At 38.5% G+C, this 12,752-nt stretch overlaps 6 protein-coding genes across 6 annotated transcripts; 4 read left to right on the top strand and 2 right to left on the bottom strand.

The window, feature by feature from the left end:
• The first annotated feature begins 165 nt into the window (after positions 1–165).
• On the top strand, positions 166–1,424 carry RHIMIDRAFT_288277 (putative ribosomal protein S15). The gene is made up of 3 exons (XM_023613550.1): positions 166–529; positions 646–741; positions 805–1,424. Exons 1-3 carry the CDS (start codon positions 509–511, stop codon positions 1,144–1,146), a joined length of 459 nt encoding a protein of 152 aa, XP_023471074.1. The 5' UTR covers positions 166–508; the 3' UTR covers positions 1,147–1,424.
• A 135-nt stretch (positions 1,425–1,559) lies between these two features.
• Positions 1,560–3,488, top strand: RHIMIDRAFT_243445 (DEAD-domain-containing protein; the record flags this gene model as incomplete). The annotated part of the gene is made up of 5 exons (XM_023609941.1): positions 1,560–1,781; positions 1,843–2,000; positions 2,055–2,680; positions 2,734–3,386; positions 3,450–3,488. The coding sequence occupies 5 exons, from the start codon at positions 1,560–1,562 to the stop codon at positions 3,486–3,488; spliced, it is 1,698 nt and encodes a 565-aa protein (XP_023471073.1).
• On the bottom strand, positions 3,476–4,817 carry RHIMIDRAFT_6613 (uncharacterized protein). The gene is made up of 6 exons (XM_023615537.1): positions 4,636–4,817; positions 4,458–4,584; positions 4,102–4,407; positions 3,973–4,048; positions 3,884–3,899; positions 3,476–3,819 (listed from the first exon to the last, which is right to left on the bottom strand). Exons 1-6 carry the CDS (start codon positions 4,700–4,702, stop codon positions 3,587–3,589), a joined length of 825 nt encoding a protein of 274 aa, XP_023471072.1. The 5' UTR covers positions 4,703–4,817; the 3' UTR covers positions 3,476–3,586.
• Positions 4,818–4,905: 88 nt separating this feature from the next.
• Positions 4,906–6,667, bottom strand: RHIMIDRAFT_232797 (uncharacterized protein; the record flags this gene model as incomplete). Its single annotated transcript, XM_023607815.1, has 2 exons — positions 4,906–5,104; positions 5,187–6,667. 2 exons carry the CDS (start codon positions 6,665–6,667, stop codon positions 4,906–4,908), a joined length of 1,680 nt encoding a protein of 559 aa, XP_023471071.1.
• A 345-nt stretch (positions 6,668–7,012) lies between these two features.
• Positions 7,013–9,535, top strand: RHIMIDRAFT_232796 (glycoside hydrolase; the record flags this gene model as incomplete). Its single annotated transcript, XM_023607814.1, has 1 exon — positions 7,013–9,535. One exon carries the CDS (start codon positions 7,013–7,015, stop codon positions 9,533–9,535), a length of 2,523 nt encoding a protein of 840 aa, XP_023471070.1.
• Positions 9,536–10,095: 560 nt separating this feature from the next.
• Positions 10,096–11,651, top strand: RHIMIDRAFT_284927 (SAICAR synthase-like protein; the record flags this gene model as incomplete). Its single annotated transcript, XM_023613223.1, has 6 exons — positions 10,096–10,365; positions 10,416–10,571; positions 10,643–10,789; positions 10,837–10,992; positions 11,045–11,289; positions 11,339–11,651. 6 exons carry the CDS (start codon positions 10,096–10,098, stop codon positions 11,649–11,651), a joined length of 1,287 nt encoding a protein of 428 aa, XP_023471069.1.
• Positions 11,652–12,752: the final 1,101 nt, after the last annotated feature.

Raw genomic sequence — 12,752 nt, 5'->3', positions numbered from 1 at the left:
GTAAAGGTGTTTTGTAAGAGTCCAGTGTGTAATAATGCTTTAAAGAGGAATATTACTCATTACTCAGAAAGGCACATTTTAGTTTATCATATCATGAACGTATTTATTGTTAATAAAAAGTAAAAGGCATAAGGTGTATCTTTATAGTTTTTCTTGTTCTTTAATCAAAGACGGAAGTCTTTGCTTTATTGTTACACAAACAAACACCTTTCTTCCGGTTCGGACTTCGGCCACTCCGCTGGGCGTTATAGCATACAGTGAGCCTTGATCCCCCACGGTTTCTTCCCTTTTGCATTATATAAGAATGGTAAAGTATACATCAATCAAGCAGCACATCCATCCATAAAACAGAAAAAGAGAGAGAAAGAAAGCAATATTCAGAGAGAGAGAGATACAGATAACAGATTATAGAGAAACTCAACTTGATGGTAGAGATAGAATGGATTGATATAAAACAATAAACTATTGATAGAATGATCAGCACTTGGAAAGAACATCAAAGCATCACATGTTAACACTACCAAAAGCAGTTAATCCTTCTCACACTATAATGCTCGAATGGACCATTTCTCTCTCTTTTTTTTTTTTTTGCTTTATAGAGATGTGCTTTTTTAGGATGTGGACTAACATTGCATCTTTTGCTAGGCTGACGAGCAGACCACCCCCAGAAAGAGAACTTTCCGTAAGTTTACCTACCGTGGCGTTGAACTTGAACAACTCTTGGACATGTCCTCTGAACAAGTAAGTAAAATGAGAGAGATTGAGAAAGTAAATTAAGCAAAAGGCGATTAACACATCTTATAGTTCATGGACCTTGTTCATGCTCGTGCTCGTAGAAGATTCCAACGTGGTCTTAAGCGTAAGCCCATGGGTCTCATCAAGAAGCTTCGTGCTGCCAAGAAGGCTGCCACTCCCGGTGAAAGACCCGAAGTTGTCAAGACCCACCTCCGTGATATGATCATCGTTCCTGAAATGATCGGCTCTGTCATTGGTATCTACAACGGTAAGACCTTCAACCAAGTTGAAATCAAGCCTGAAATGACTGGTCACTACCTTGGTGAATTCTCCATCACCTACAAGCCTGTCAAGCACGGTCGTCCCGGTATTGGTGCCACTCACTCTTCCAAGTTTGTTCCTCTCAAATAAAAAAGCCAGTGTGTGTGTGTTTTGGTTTTTGCTTAGTAGATATCTTTTTCTTATTTAAACCATTGCCCACCTATTTTATATAAAAGACTTATTTTTTTTTTTATATAATACTCAACTTTGCCATCAGTCATCTTTTTATATTGACCTAAGAGAGATTTGGTGGTTTCTCCGTGTTTCTTTTTTTAAAGCAAATCTATCAAACTTGCTCGTCTATTCTTTTAGCAGCCAATATCCTTCAGTAGTTCCAGTGCTACTACGGCGTAAATCTTTGTTTATCGCTCACTTTGTCCCTGTATGAATCTGTGCTGCAAGTAAACCCACAGCAGGAGACAACTGTGACTTTGGTTGGGGCTGAAATTAAGCTGTCATTGAGCCAAATTATTTTTTTTTTTGTTTTTTTTCCTAGATCTAAAATGTCACAAAACAAAGATCAAACGTTTGCAGCATTTGATTTTGACGCTCGATTAAGCAAAGCCATTGCCCAACTTGATTACACTCGTCCTACACCTGTCCAAGCTCAAGCTATCCCACTAGCACTCGCTGGTAAGGATATTCTAGCTCGTGCTCGTACAGGAAGTGGCAAGACAGCTGCTTATGTTTTACCCATCCTTCAAAAGATTTTGGTAGAGAAAGAGGTATTGTTTTAAAAGAAAGGGATGCACGAAAATATCATTAATTTAAAATTATCTGTTCTAGTCTTCGAACGCTACACCTTCTATAAAGGCTCTGATACTTGTACCTACTAGAGAATTGGCTGAACAAGTCACGACACACATCAATAAGTTTTTACTTTATACCAATCAACTGATCAAGGTTATCAACTTGGCTGGCACTATGTCTGTACAGCTGCAAAGGTAAACCAGAAAGAAGAAAGAAAAAAGGAGCCTAGACTAATCCTTTATATGCAGACCATTACTTGCAGAAAAGCCTGATATCATTGTATCTACTCCCAGTAAAGCATTAACTCATTTAGAAGCAAGCAACATGGTTCTTTCTACCTCCCTTACAAATCTTGTCATTGACGAAGCAGACCTTGTGCTCTCTTTTGGATATGAAGACGATTTACGCAAGATCCTGTCTCATTTGCCCAAACTATACCAATGCTTCCTTATGTCTGCCACATTTACTAAGGAAATTGAAGAGCTCACTGCACTCTTGCTTCGAAAGCCTGCGGTTTTGGAATTAGAGGATACAGAGGAAGAAGCCAGCCTGCTGACCCAATATATCGTTCAATGTACCGAGTTTGAAAAGTTTTTGTTTACTTTTGTGATCATCAAGCTTCGTCTTATTAAGGGCAAAATCTTGCTGTTTGTGAATGATATTGATAGATGCTACAAGCTCAAGCTATTTCTAGAACAGTTCTCTATCAAATCTTGCGTGCTAAATTCAGAATTACCTTTGAACTCCAGATATCATATTGTAGAAGAATTTAATCGTGGCATCTATGATTACTTGATTGCTACAGATGAATCAGAGTTAAAGGGAGAATTAGATAGCGAAGACGAAGAGGATGACGAAGAAGATACTAAAAAAGGTAATGACAGCATTCGATGATAAGAGAAACTTTTATTTAATTTATCACTGTAGACAACAAGAAAAAACAAAAGGTTAAAAAGGACAAGGAATATGGCGTTTCTCGTGGTATTGATTTCCAAGGAGTAGCAGCCGTCATTAATTTTGATTTTCCTGCGTCTTCTAAAGCCTACACACATCGAGTTGGGCGTACAGCACGCGGTGGCAATCAAGGCATGAGTTTGTCTTTTGTTGTGACAAAAGATTTAGTAGAAGATAGAAAGGACGTCGGTCGAGGAAAAGGAGTGCATGATGAGGCTGTGTATGAGCGTGTCAAGAAACAACAAGAAGCCAAAAATGCTGAATTAAAGCCTTACAGCTTTGAAAAAAAGAACGTATCTGGCTTCAAGTATCGTGTGGAGGACGCGTTGAAGGTAGTGAATAAAGTAGCTATTAAAGAAGCAAGGATAAAGGAGATCAAGCAAGAAATTCTGAATTCAGAAAAGCTAAAAGCACACTTTGAAGATAAGCCAAAGGATCTAGAATTCTTACGTCATGACCATACACTCCAACCAGCCAAAATTCAGCAGCATCTAAAGCACATTCCGTCATATCTAATGCCTCGTATTACAGTGCCTACAGCCATGGCTAATGCAGGAGAGAATGTGCCATTCCACAGTGAAAAGCGAAAGAGAAAGGGTCACTTTAAATCCAACCATAACAACAAGGTAAATATTGAAATCCTTTTTTTTTAAAAAAAAAAAAGAAGCTTATATTAACGATCGTCATAGAAACGAAAGGATCCTTTAAAATCCATTCGCCGACGATAGATCAAAAAAAAGTAATTGTAACATAGAATAAAAAAAGTCTGTGTCACAGAATACTCTAATTTTGCCAGGGGGGGAGGGAGGCTCAAATGAGTTTATTATTAAATTCCATTGTCATTGTCTTCGGGCAACAAAATGTTCTTGATGGATAGTTTGCTTATTGTTGTTGATGATGATGTTGATGATGATGGTGTTGCTAGTGCTGGCGTTGGTAATGTTAGTGTTGGTAATTCTGGTGCTGTATTCTTTTGAGGTGTTTTCATCGACACATGTTCACTTCGTATAGGTATTTTTATGCCTTGTTTTGCGAAACATCTAGAAAGTGTAGTAGATTCTATGAGAATGATAATTTAGGAAAATGTTTTATTAGTTTCTAATGTACAAAATACGCGACATACCTGTCATTCCAGGAAACTTTTTTTCATAGAAAAAAATATATACAAATTAGACAAAATTTAAAGTTGGGATATTTGCAGATAAGTCTAACCTTTTTTGCTGAATAAACTGTAAATGGTTTTGACACCATTTCCACTTGAACCTTGGTGCTCATAGTTAAGGGATCGCTATAATAAATAGCTATAAATACAAATACAGATACACCTGGGATGGTAGTTACCCTTCGGCTAAATTAATGAATACGAATTTTAGGGTATACGTGCCCTCTATACGTACAGATAAGTCTTGGAATATGAAAAAGATGCCTGGAATAGAGTTTTCATCGTATAAATGATACGCATTTGATACAACTGATCCAATTAGGTTGCGTACATATTCTGGCTTATCCTTATGTGCTGAATATCTTATAGTTTGTTTTCTTATTGGTGATGTGTTTGACCAAGGTGTATGAACAAGTGTTTTATCCAACGTACCATTTTCATTATATAATTGGCAATGAACGAGAAATAAAACTGCATCTCCAGCTCTAAATGTGTAAAAAGTTTAAATCCACTGTTAGTTTAAATTTATCCGTACTTTAATTCGAGTGGCTTCCCACTTTCATCTTCTGCCGTCAATTTAAGTATAGGGGGTGGATCAATCGGCCGTTTGTCTTTTTCTCCAAATCCACAACATCTTGCTCTGATCGGATTTTGTACGATTTCTATATAGGATGATGTCAACGCACATCTTTCAATGTTTAAAGTATAATTACGTAGTTTATATTTCTTAAATGATTGGCTCGGCCGTGATAATTTGAGAGGTGGAATAACTGTAGTCATGATAAAAAAAAAGAAGATGAAGATATAAAAAAAAAGAGGATGAAGATATAAAAAAAAAAGAGTAAAGAGTAAAGAAAGAGAAAAAAGAAGAAGAGAAGAGAAAAAGATTTTTTTTTTTTTTTTTCCTTTTCGTGGTTTCAGTTTGGATAATTAACGGAAACAACCATATTTATATAATAAACAAAGATCGCAAAAAAAGGGTGTCATAGGTTTATCCAGACTGAGTTTCCTGGATGGATCGAGAATGAACGGATTGTATCACGAGCTTCTTTTTGACTTTGAATTGATGCCAATGAATCGCTCTTGGCCGTACTTGTTGAGCAGTTATCGTCATCTACTTGTTTGGTATCTGATATATGTCCTACTTCTTCTTTACTTACTGTCTGTGACAGTGTTCCTATCCTATATAACATCATCCGGCAATATATATATTTATATAAATATCTCATTACGACTTCAAATAGACAACAGTTATATACACTACCTTGCATAGAACATCCGCAATTTTAATTTTATCGATTCTTGGAAAAGATCAGACACGCTACGTCCATTGTAATATCCCTGAAGAACATTCCTTATAAAGCCATAGAATTCACAAACAGCAACTAATCGATCTCGACAGTACCGATCGATGCATGCCCAGTCATCTAAACGGGAAATTCTAAATCGATATGGCAGCTCCGATGTCTCTCTTCCACATGCTTGACATCCAGCCAGGAATGCACCGGGTATTGCCGTACTGGATGATAATCGTTCCCATATCATCGTCTTGGCTGCAGATATCTTTAATGGATTCTCTGGTCCTCTTGTCTTTGCCTGTTCTTGTACAAAACCCTCGGGAGTTTCTTCAATAAAGCATGTATTTAATAGCATGGCTTCATATAGTTTCTTAGGAACCAATCGGCTGTTAGGTCCAAACCGAAGGCATGGTTCAATATCCTCAGTTAGGCAATGCTTCATGTATGTTTGTGTATGCAGTTTACGAATCGGCATTGATTTACTCGATAGCATAAACTCTTCAAATTCATGCAATAATAGCGAATCAGCTTGGCCGATCATACAATCAGTGTCATCCTGCTTTAAAAATAGTAGTGACGAATCCCCAGATGCTCGCTTTTCTACCAGTTGATCTTCTTCGTCGCTTAGAGACAGACTACTACTCGTTGTACTATTCAAATCATCCAGACGACTATTTTTACTAAATCTTCTTTGATCTAAATCTGCCAACTTTATTTTTAGCTCCTTGAGCTGCAATTCTTCTGCTTCCATTTGTTCCCTACATATCTTCAACTCCTGCTGAAGATGCCTATACTGTATCTCGATCTGATGTCTCTCTCGTTTCTCGTTAGCAACCATTCCATTTGCTTCTTCAAATAGTCGTTGTGATAATTCTTCCAGTTCACTCTCAACATCAGCCTTTGCTTTCTTTGCCTTTTCTACTTCTTGTTTCTCAACGCTGTATTTTTCTTCAAGTGTTTTCATATCCTTTTGAAGTGAAGTATACTCTTGATTTCTTTGGTCTAATCGATCGGATACATCTTTATACTTTTTGTTGAGTGCGGTAACGTCCTGCTCAAGAGTTCTAGCTCTTTCACGCTCAGCTGATAAAGCGTCTTCACGTTCGGTCAATGTCTGCTGCTGCTTTTCTCTTTCCTGCTGCAGCTCAGACAAAATTGGTATCACGTCGTCACACAAGGCACAGTGTTGGGAATCTTTGGAAACAAGGATATGATGACAAGGACAATGAGGCTCTTTGGGTATTTTCTTTTTGGGTGTAGGTGAAGAGTGAGTAGGCGTGACAGGTAGTGGATTACGTTGCCAGATTTCTTCAGACAGTTTTGGTGATTTAGGTACAGAGCCCATCATGGTCTGTAAGTTGGAATAGAGATTGGCAATGTCTTGTGTTGTCACTGAGCCATCAGTGAGTGAGTGTCGCAGGGTATTATTATGAGATTGTTGAGTCATTTTTTACTTTGTAAAATGATGTCTCAATTTAATAGATTACAAGTTAAAAAAAAAACGATATAAAATAATCTTGTAATAAAAGTCACCTTATGTGTCTTTATCAATAAATAAAATGAGCCCGAGAATGCTATTTATATATTCTAAAAGGATCTATTTTAATATGTTTTAATATCCAGAAATCACATCTCTGAATATACAAGGACTCTTTGTTTGTAACAAAGAATGCACTGATGTATTTTTAGGGACATCTTTTCTAAATAGAGTTCAAGTGATGAACACAAAAGCCCTTTTTTTCCCTTTGCACCCTTTTTCTTTTTTCTTTTATTTCTTTTTCTCTAAAGCAATATGACAAAAACAATCGATATAGGGCAACTGTTAATGTGTGGCTTTGACGGTCTTGAACCAACAGAAGGCATACTGGACCTCATTCGCAACCACCATCTTGGAGCAGTCATTTTGTTTTCACGCAATATTGAATCTCCTAAACAGCTTCAGCGACTGACACATCAGCTACAGAGCGCAGCCAAGGAATCGGGTCATGCAAGGCCCTTATGGATCGCGGTGGACCAGGAAAATGGTGTAGTGCGACGATTAGGCACCAGCGGAACTTATTTGCCGGGCAGTATGGCGTTGGGTGCAATTGGATCCACCAGTGCAGCATATCAGGTTGCACAAGCGACTGCAAAGGAGTTACTAAGTCTGGGTATCAATTGGAATTTAGCGCCTGTCATGGATGTGAACAGCAACCCGCTTAATCCAGTGATCGGTGTGCGTTCCTTTGGTGAAGACCCACAATGGGTTGCTCGGTTAGGCTGTGCACAGATAGAAGGGTATCAGAAACAAGGTGTTGCAACGAGTATCAAACATTTTCCTGGTCATGGTGATACTGCCACGGATTCCCATTTAGGCGTGCCGGTGATTGATAAAAGTTTGGAGCAGCTCAACAGTGTTGAGCTCATTCCGTTTACAGGGGCAAACCTCTCTCAGGGTCATGGACAGCCTGCTTCTGTCATGATTGCTCATATTGCCTTACCCAGGCTTATTCAAGATGGCAAGGTGGCTAGCTTATCATCTGAAGTGGTGACAGATTTACTACGCAAACGTATAGGATACAATGGCGTCATCATCACAGATTGCCTCGAAATGGATGCCGTCAAGGAAACAGTAGGCTGCGCTCGTGGTGCAGTCATGGCATTTGAAGCAGGGAATGACATGGTCATGATATCGCATACACTGCAGTTTCAAAAAGAAGCGTTTGAACTTATCGAACAAGAGTTACCACGCCTGGATTCAGGTTCTATTCATGATTCACTAAATCGTGTAGCTGCCATGAAGGACCAGTATTTGAATTGGGACGATGCACTCAAATTGCATGACTTGGACGTCGTAGGCTGTAAGGATCATTTGAAACTAAGTGATAGACTGTATAACCATGTACCAACGATTGTCCGTAACTGCCAAAAGATAATCCCTCTTCAGCCTGCAGCTAATGACAAATTGCTGTTTCTAGCTGCTCATGTACCTCTGACGTTGGCAATTGACTCAGAGACAGAACCATTTAACTCGATGTGCGCTTCTCTTCAAAAACGTCATGCAAACACAGAATACATCATTTTCAATCAAGACAATTATCTCAATATGGTAGACAAGATATCTGCAGCTGATTATGTGGTTGTCGGCACGGCCAATGCCAACCTCCACCCATTCCAGTCTGAACTGGTCAAACTGGCACATAAGCATGCAAAATCATTGGTAGTTGTCTCTGTCATTAACCCATATGACCTCACAGTGTTTCCAGAGATTGAAACGTACGTAGTCACTTACGAGTACACGCCTCCTGCTCATGAAGCATTCATTCGCATTCTCTTTGGTGAAATTGAATATCGTCCCAATCACTTGCCAGTGACGATTACTGACGACGCAACAGTGCATCATCCATACATTCAAGTTGAGCCGTTTTTGAAGGATATCGACAATGTACACCAGCTTTGGAAGGCAGTGTTTTTACCTACCTGGCCGCTTTCTTTGAACAACTTCTCTCGTGTTCTCTCTCGTTTGCAACAGCCAGATCACTTTGTTGTTCGCAGTGAGGAAGGTGAGGTGATCGGATTCGCAGCGACACAGCTGATTGAGGAGCACGGCCAACTCGCATTGCTGATGGTTCATCCAGACCATAGACAACGTGGCATTGGCAGCGCACTACTAGAAGAATGTATGAAAACTCTTAAAAGGAGAGGCGCCAAGCAAATCCAATTAGGCTCAACCTATCCTCGCTTCTTCTGCGGCTTACCTGAAGACCAAGAGAGGAGTGTAGTCTTTTTTGAACACCATGGATTTAAATTTGGAAACTATGTTTGGGATTTAATGGGCGATCTAAGTCAATACGAAGTACCGGTAAATATTGCCGAGCGAATGAAAAAAGAAGGGATACAATTCGAGACAATCCAAGGGCCAGATGATCTCGGCGAATTGCTCGAATTTCAAAAGAGGTATTTTCCATACTGGTTATCAACGTATGAACACCATGCAGCACTGGGCGACTATCAAGACTTACTTGTGGCACGAGATGGAACCAGGAGAATAGTGGCAAGCTTAATTTTGTACACCACAAAAGGATCGCATGATGCTCGAACAGATTTGATATGGACCGACATCTTTGGTACTCAGAGTGGAGGAATGGCTTGTGTTGGCGTAGCAAACGAAGAAAGAGGAAGAGGTATCGGTTTAGGTATCGTTGCTTATGCCAACCAGTTTCTAAGACAACGTGGTGCTCAGCTGTCTTATGTTGATTGGGTTGAGTTGATAGAATTCTATGGTCGTACAGGATACCAAACTTGGAGAAGATACAGACTAGCAACAGCAGAATAAAAGCACTCGAGTTTCTTTGTTTGTTCATTTCACACGTGGAGCATAAAAATAAAAATCTTTTTCTTCCCCCTTTTTCTTTTTCTCTCTCTCTCTCTCTCTCTCTCTCTTCTTTTATTATTATAAGTGTAGCAACTAATATGCCAGTGATAACGAGACATAATACAGAGGATAACAATTTGTATAAAATGAAATCTATTTATAACAGTGAAATATGCCCAACACCTACTCCTATACCTGCTGCTAATCAACGTCCCATCGTAGCACCCAGTACCAATAAAGTTGAAGATAATAATATAGTACAACAATCCATATTGAAACGACATTCAACCATTACATCTATTCATGAAGAACCTATTCATACCCAATCAACGACACCGCCAATGTCTAGACACTATTCCACCGGATATACACTCAAATCAGTGAGACAACTACTTGAGGACAAAGAAAGAGTTGATCTGATGAAACGATCAGAAGAGTTTCAAAAAGAATTAAACACCAGACGAAAGGCATTCAAAAGGCTGTCTAGACTACTCACAGATGACAATGACGATAAAGTATTGATGGGTACACGCATCTCTGAGGGACACCGTAACTATGTGTTGATGTATAATATGCTGACCGGTATTCGCATCGCTGTCAGTCGAGTGACAGCCAAGATAGATCGTGCACTGACAGATGAAGATTTTGATGCAGCTCATAAATTAGCATTTGATGTAATTGGCGATGAATTAACACCAGGCGCAAAATATGATTTCAAATTTAAAGATTATGCTCCTTGGGTCTTTCGCCATCTTCGAGAAAAATTTGGCGTGGATCCAGCCGACTACTTGGTAGGTTATACAAGAGTGTTTTAACAGAAATAATTCCTAACATTCTATAGATTTCTTTAACAAGTAAATATATATTGAGTGAATTAGGATCACCTGGTAAAAGTGGAAGCTTTTTTTATTATTCAAGAGATTACCGATTTATTATCAAGACAATTCATTATACTGAACATAAATTTATGAGAAAGATCCTCAAGGAGTATTACAAAGTAAACAAAAAAAAATTAAAAAAAGGGGTAACCTAAATGGCTGTCATTAACCCTTAAACGATGATTATTAGCACATCTGTGATAATCCAGGCACTCTCCTCTGTAGATACTATGGATTGCATAGAATCAAGCTACCTCATGGAAAAAAGATTCATTTTGTCGTCATGAGCAACGTATTCCCACCCAACAAAGATATCCACGAAACTTATGACCTGAAGGTAATTTACAAACAAAAGGTTCAAAACGTGATCTCACATGATAATAGGGATCTACACTGGGTCGCTTCTTACCAGAAGAAGAAATCCGCAAAAATCCATATGCGGTGATGAAGGATCTGAACTGGGAAAAGAGACAAAGAAAACTTCAGTTGGGTCCTTTAAAGAGAAAATTATTTATTAGCCAACTAGTTCGAGACGTGACGGTAAGAAAAAAAATAAGGATGTATTGACAATAAATTTACACAATGTATACAGCTACTATCTCAATTAAACATTATGGATTATAGTCTACTCGTTGGTGTTCATGATATGCTTCGAGGCAACAAAGACAACATCCGTGACTCTACACTTCAGACGTTCCAACCCAATACAAAATCGATTCAACGAAGAATCACTCAGATGAGGCGTAGAACAAGCAAGGCGCAGGTTGTACGTGAGGCTATTGCAGGCACAAACCCACATAAACTTGACGTCTCCCAATTACCCGAGGAAACACAAGAGTAAATTAAATAATAATAATTGAATACAAGCATTGATATTGTTTTATAGACGTCGCCGATGTATATTCTATACAGATGAAGGTGGTTTCCAAGCAACAGATGAAAACAATCGACCTTTGCCTGTACTTTATTCATTGGGTATCATTGATATTTTAACACCTTACGATTTAAAGAAGAAGTCAGAACATGTTTATAAATCAGTCACAACCAAAGATAAGCATGGTATCTCTGCTGTTAAACCTACACAGTATGGACAACGATTCTTAGAGTTCATGGCCAGAGCAGTCTTGGAGCATAATGATGATATACCTCATGAGTTTAAACTCAAATCAAAGGCCAAGCACTTATTTTTTACTAGATAATGATTATAGACAAAATAAAATATAATGTTTTTTTTTATCATGTAATCATTCTATTCTTTTCCATAACACCAATCCAAAGACTTTTTTTTTGTCTTCATTACGGAGTTTCCCTTTTTGTTTTGTGTGTAACTGATAAGATAACCCATATATATAAAAAAAAAAAGACCATAACGCGACAAGGAAAGATATGTCGTTGTTATGGTAACACATCTGCAGTAAAGAGATGAGATACAGCGTAATAACCTCGACTTTGAGTGCCAGTCCATTCATGACAAGAAAAACAAAAAAACCTTCGTCTTCAATCCACTGACGCTGACTTCTTTGGTATCGATTAACAAACCAAGCATCGACAATATAGATGCGATACTCCTGAGCCAGCACGATTATGCAAAATTGAGTGACACGCATGTTGCTGACGGCGCTCATGGCTGTATCCAAATTGATGCGGAATATTCAAAAAATATAAATGATTAATGTGCAAATCGGTTGCTCAGCAACCTCAAAGTTGCCATGACATTCTTGGAAAATGCTCTGGACCAGCCGCTTTCCAAGCTCCACGGTTTTGTTTGGCCATATAAAAATGAAACCAACACATCTGTGGACGACATGGAGACCATCAGGCTGGCCAAGTATATTCTAAGTGCTTTCCATGCAAACTGCGTGTAGCCGCTGCCATTGGTCCCCACAAACGAACGTCCCTGATTTTGTGAAGGCCAACACTAAATGCACCAGAAAATAGACTAAATAATGTAAATACGAATCTATTATAATTATATGTGATTGATCGAACTGACAACATAAAATTAAAATAAAGCAATGACAACATTTCTTTTCATTTCTTCTTCTTGAAAAGAAAAATAAACCAAGATGGATCCTTTATAAGCTCATGTGTAGCTTCAAGCTATGCATTGGAAAGTTTTATTGGACAATATCATAAGTAATGTGTAGAAGTAGCGCCCGTAGAATTAGTCTAACTTCTGATGTATTTTCCTATGCATGTATTGTATTTCTTTTGTGAATCCGTCCTGCCAGTTTTCAAGTACTTTAGCGCAGCGACTGGTCTGCTCTCGTTTATTCGGTAAGACCATGTTTGCATTGATC

Source organism: Rhizopus microsporus, assembly GCF_002708625.1.
Source record: "Rhizopus microsporus ATCC 52813 unplaced genomic scaffold scaffold_1, whole genome shotgun sequence".
Classification (NCBI taxonomy): domain Eukaryota; kingdom Fungi; phylum Mucoromycota; class Mucoromycetes; order Mucorales; family Rhizopodaceae; genus Rhizopus; species Rhizopus microsporus.
This window is presented reverse-complemented; position numbering and strand designations above follow the sequence as displayed.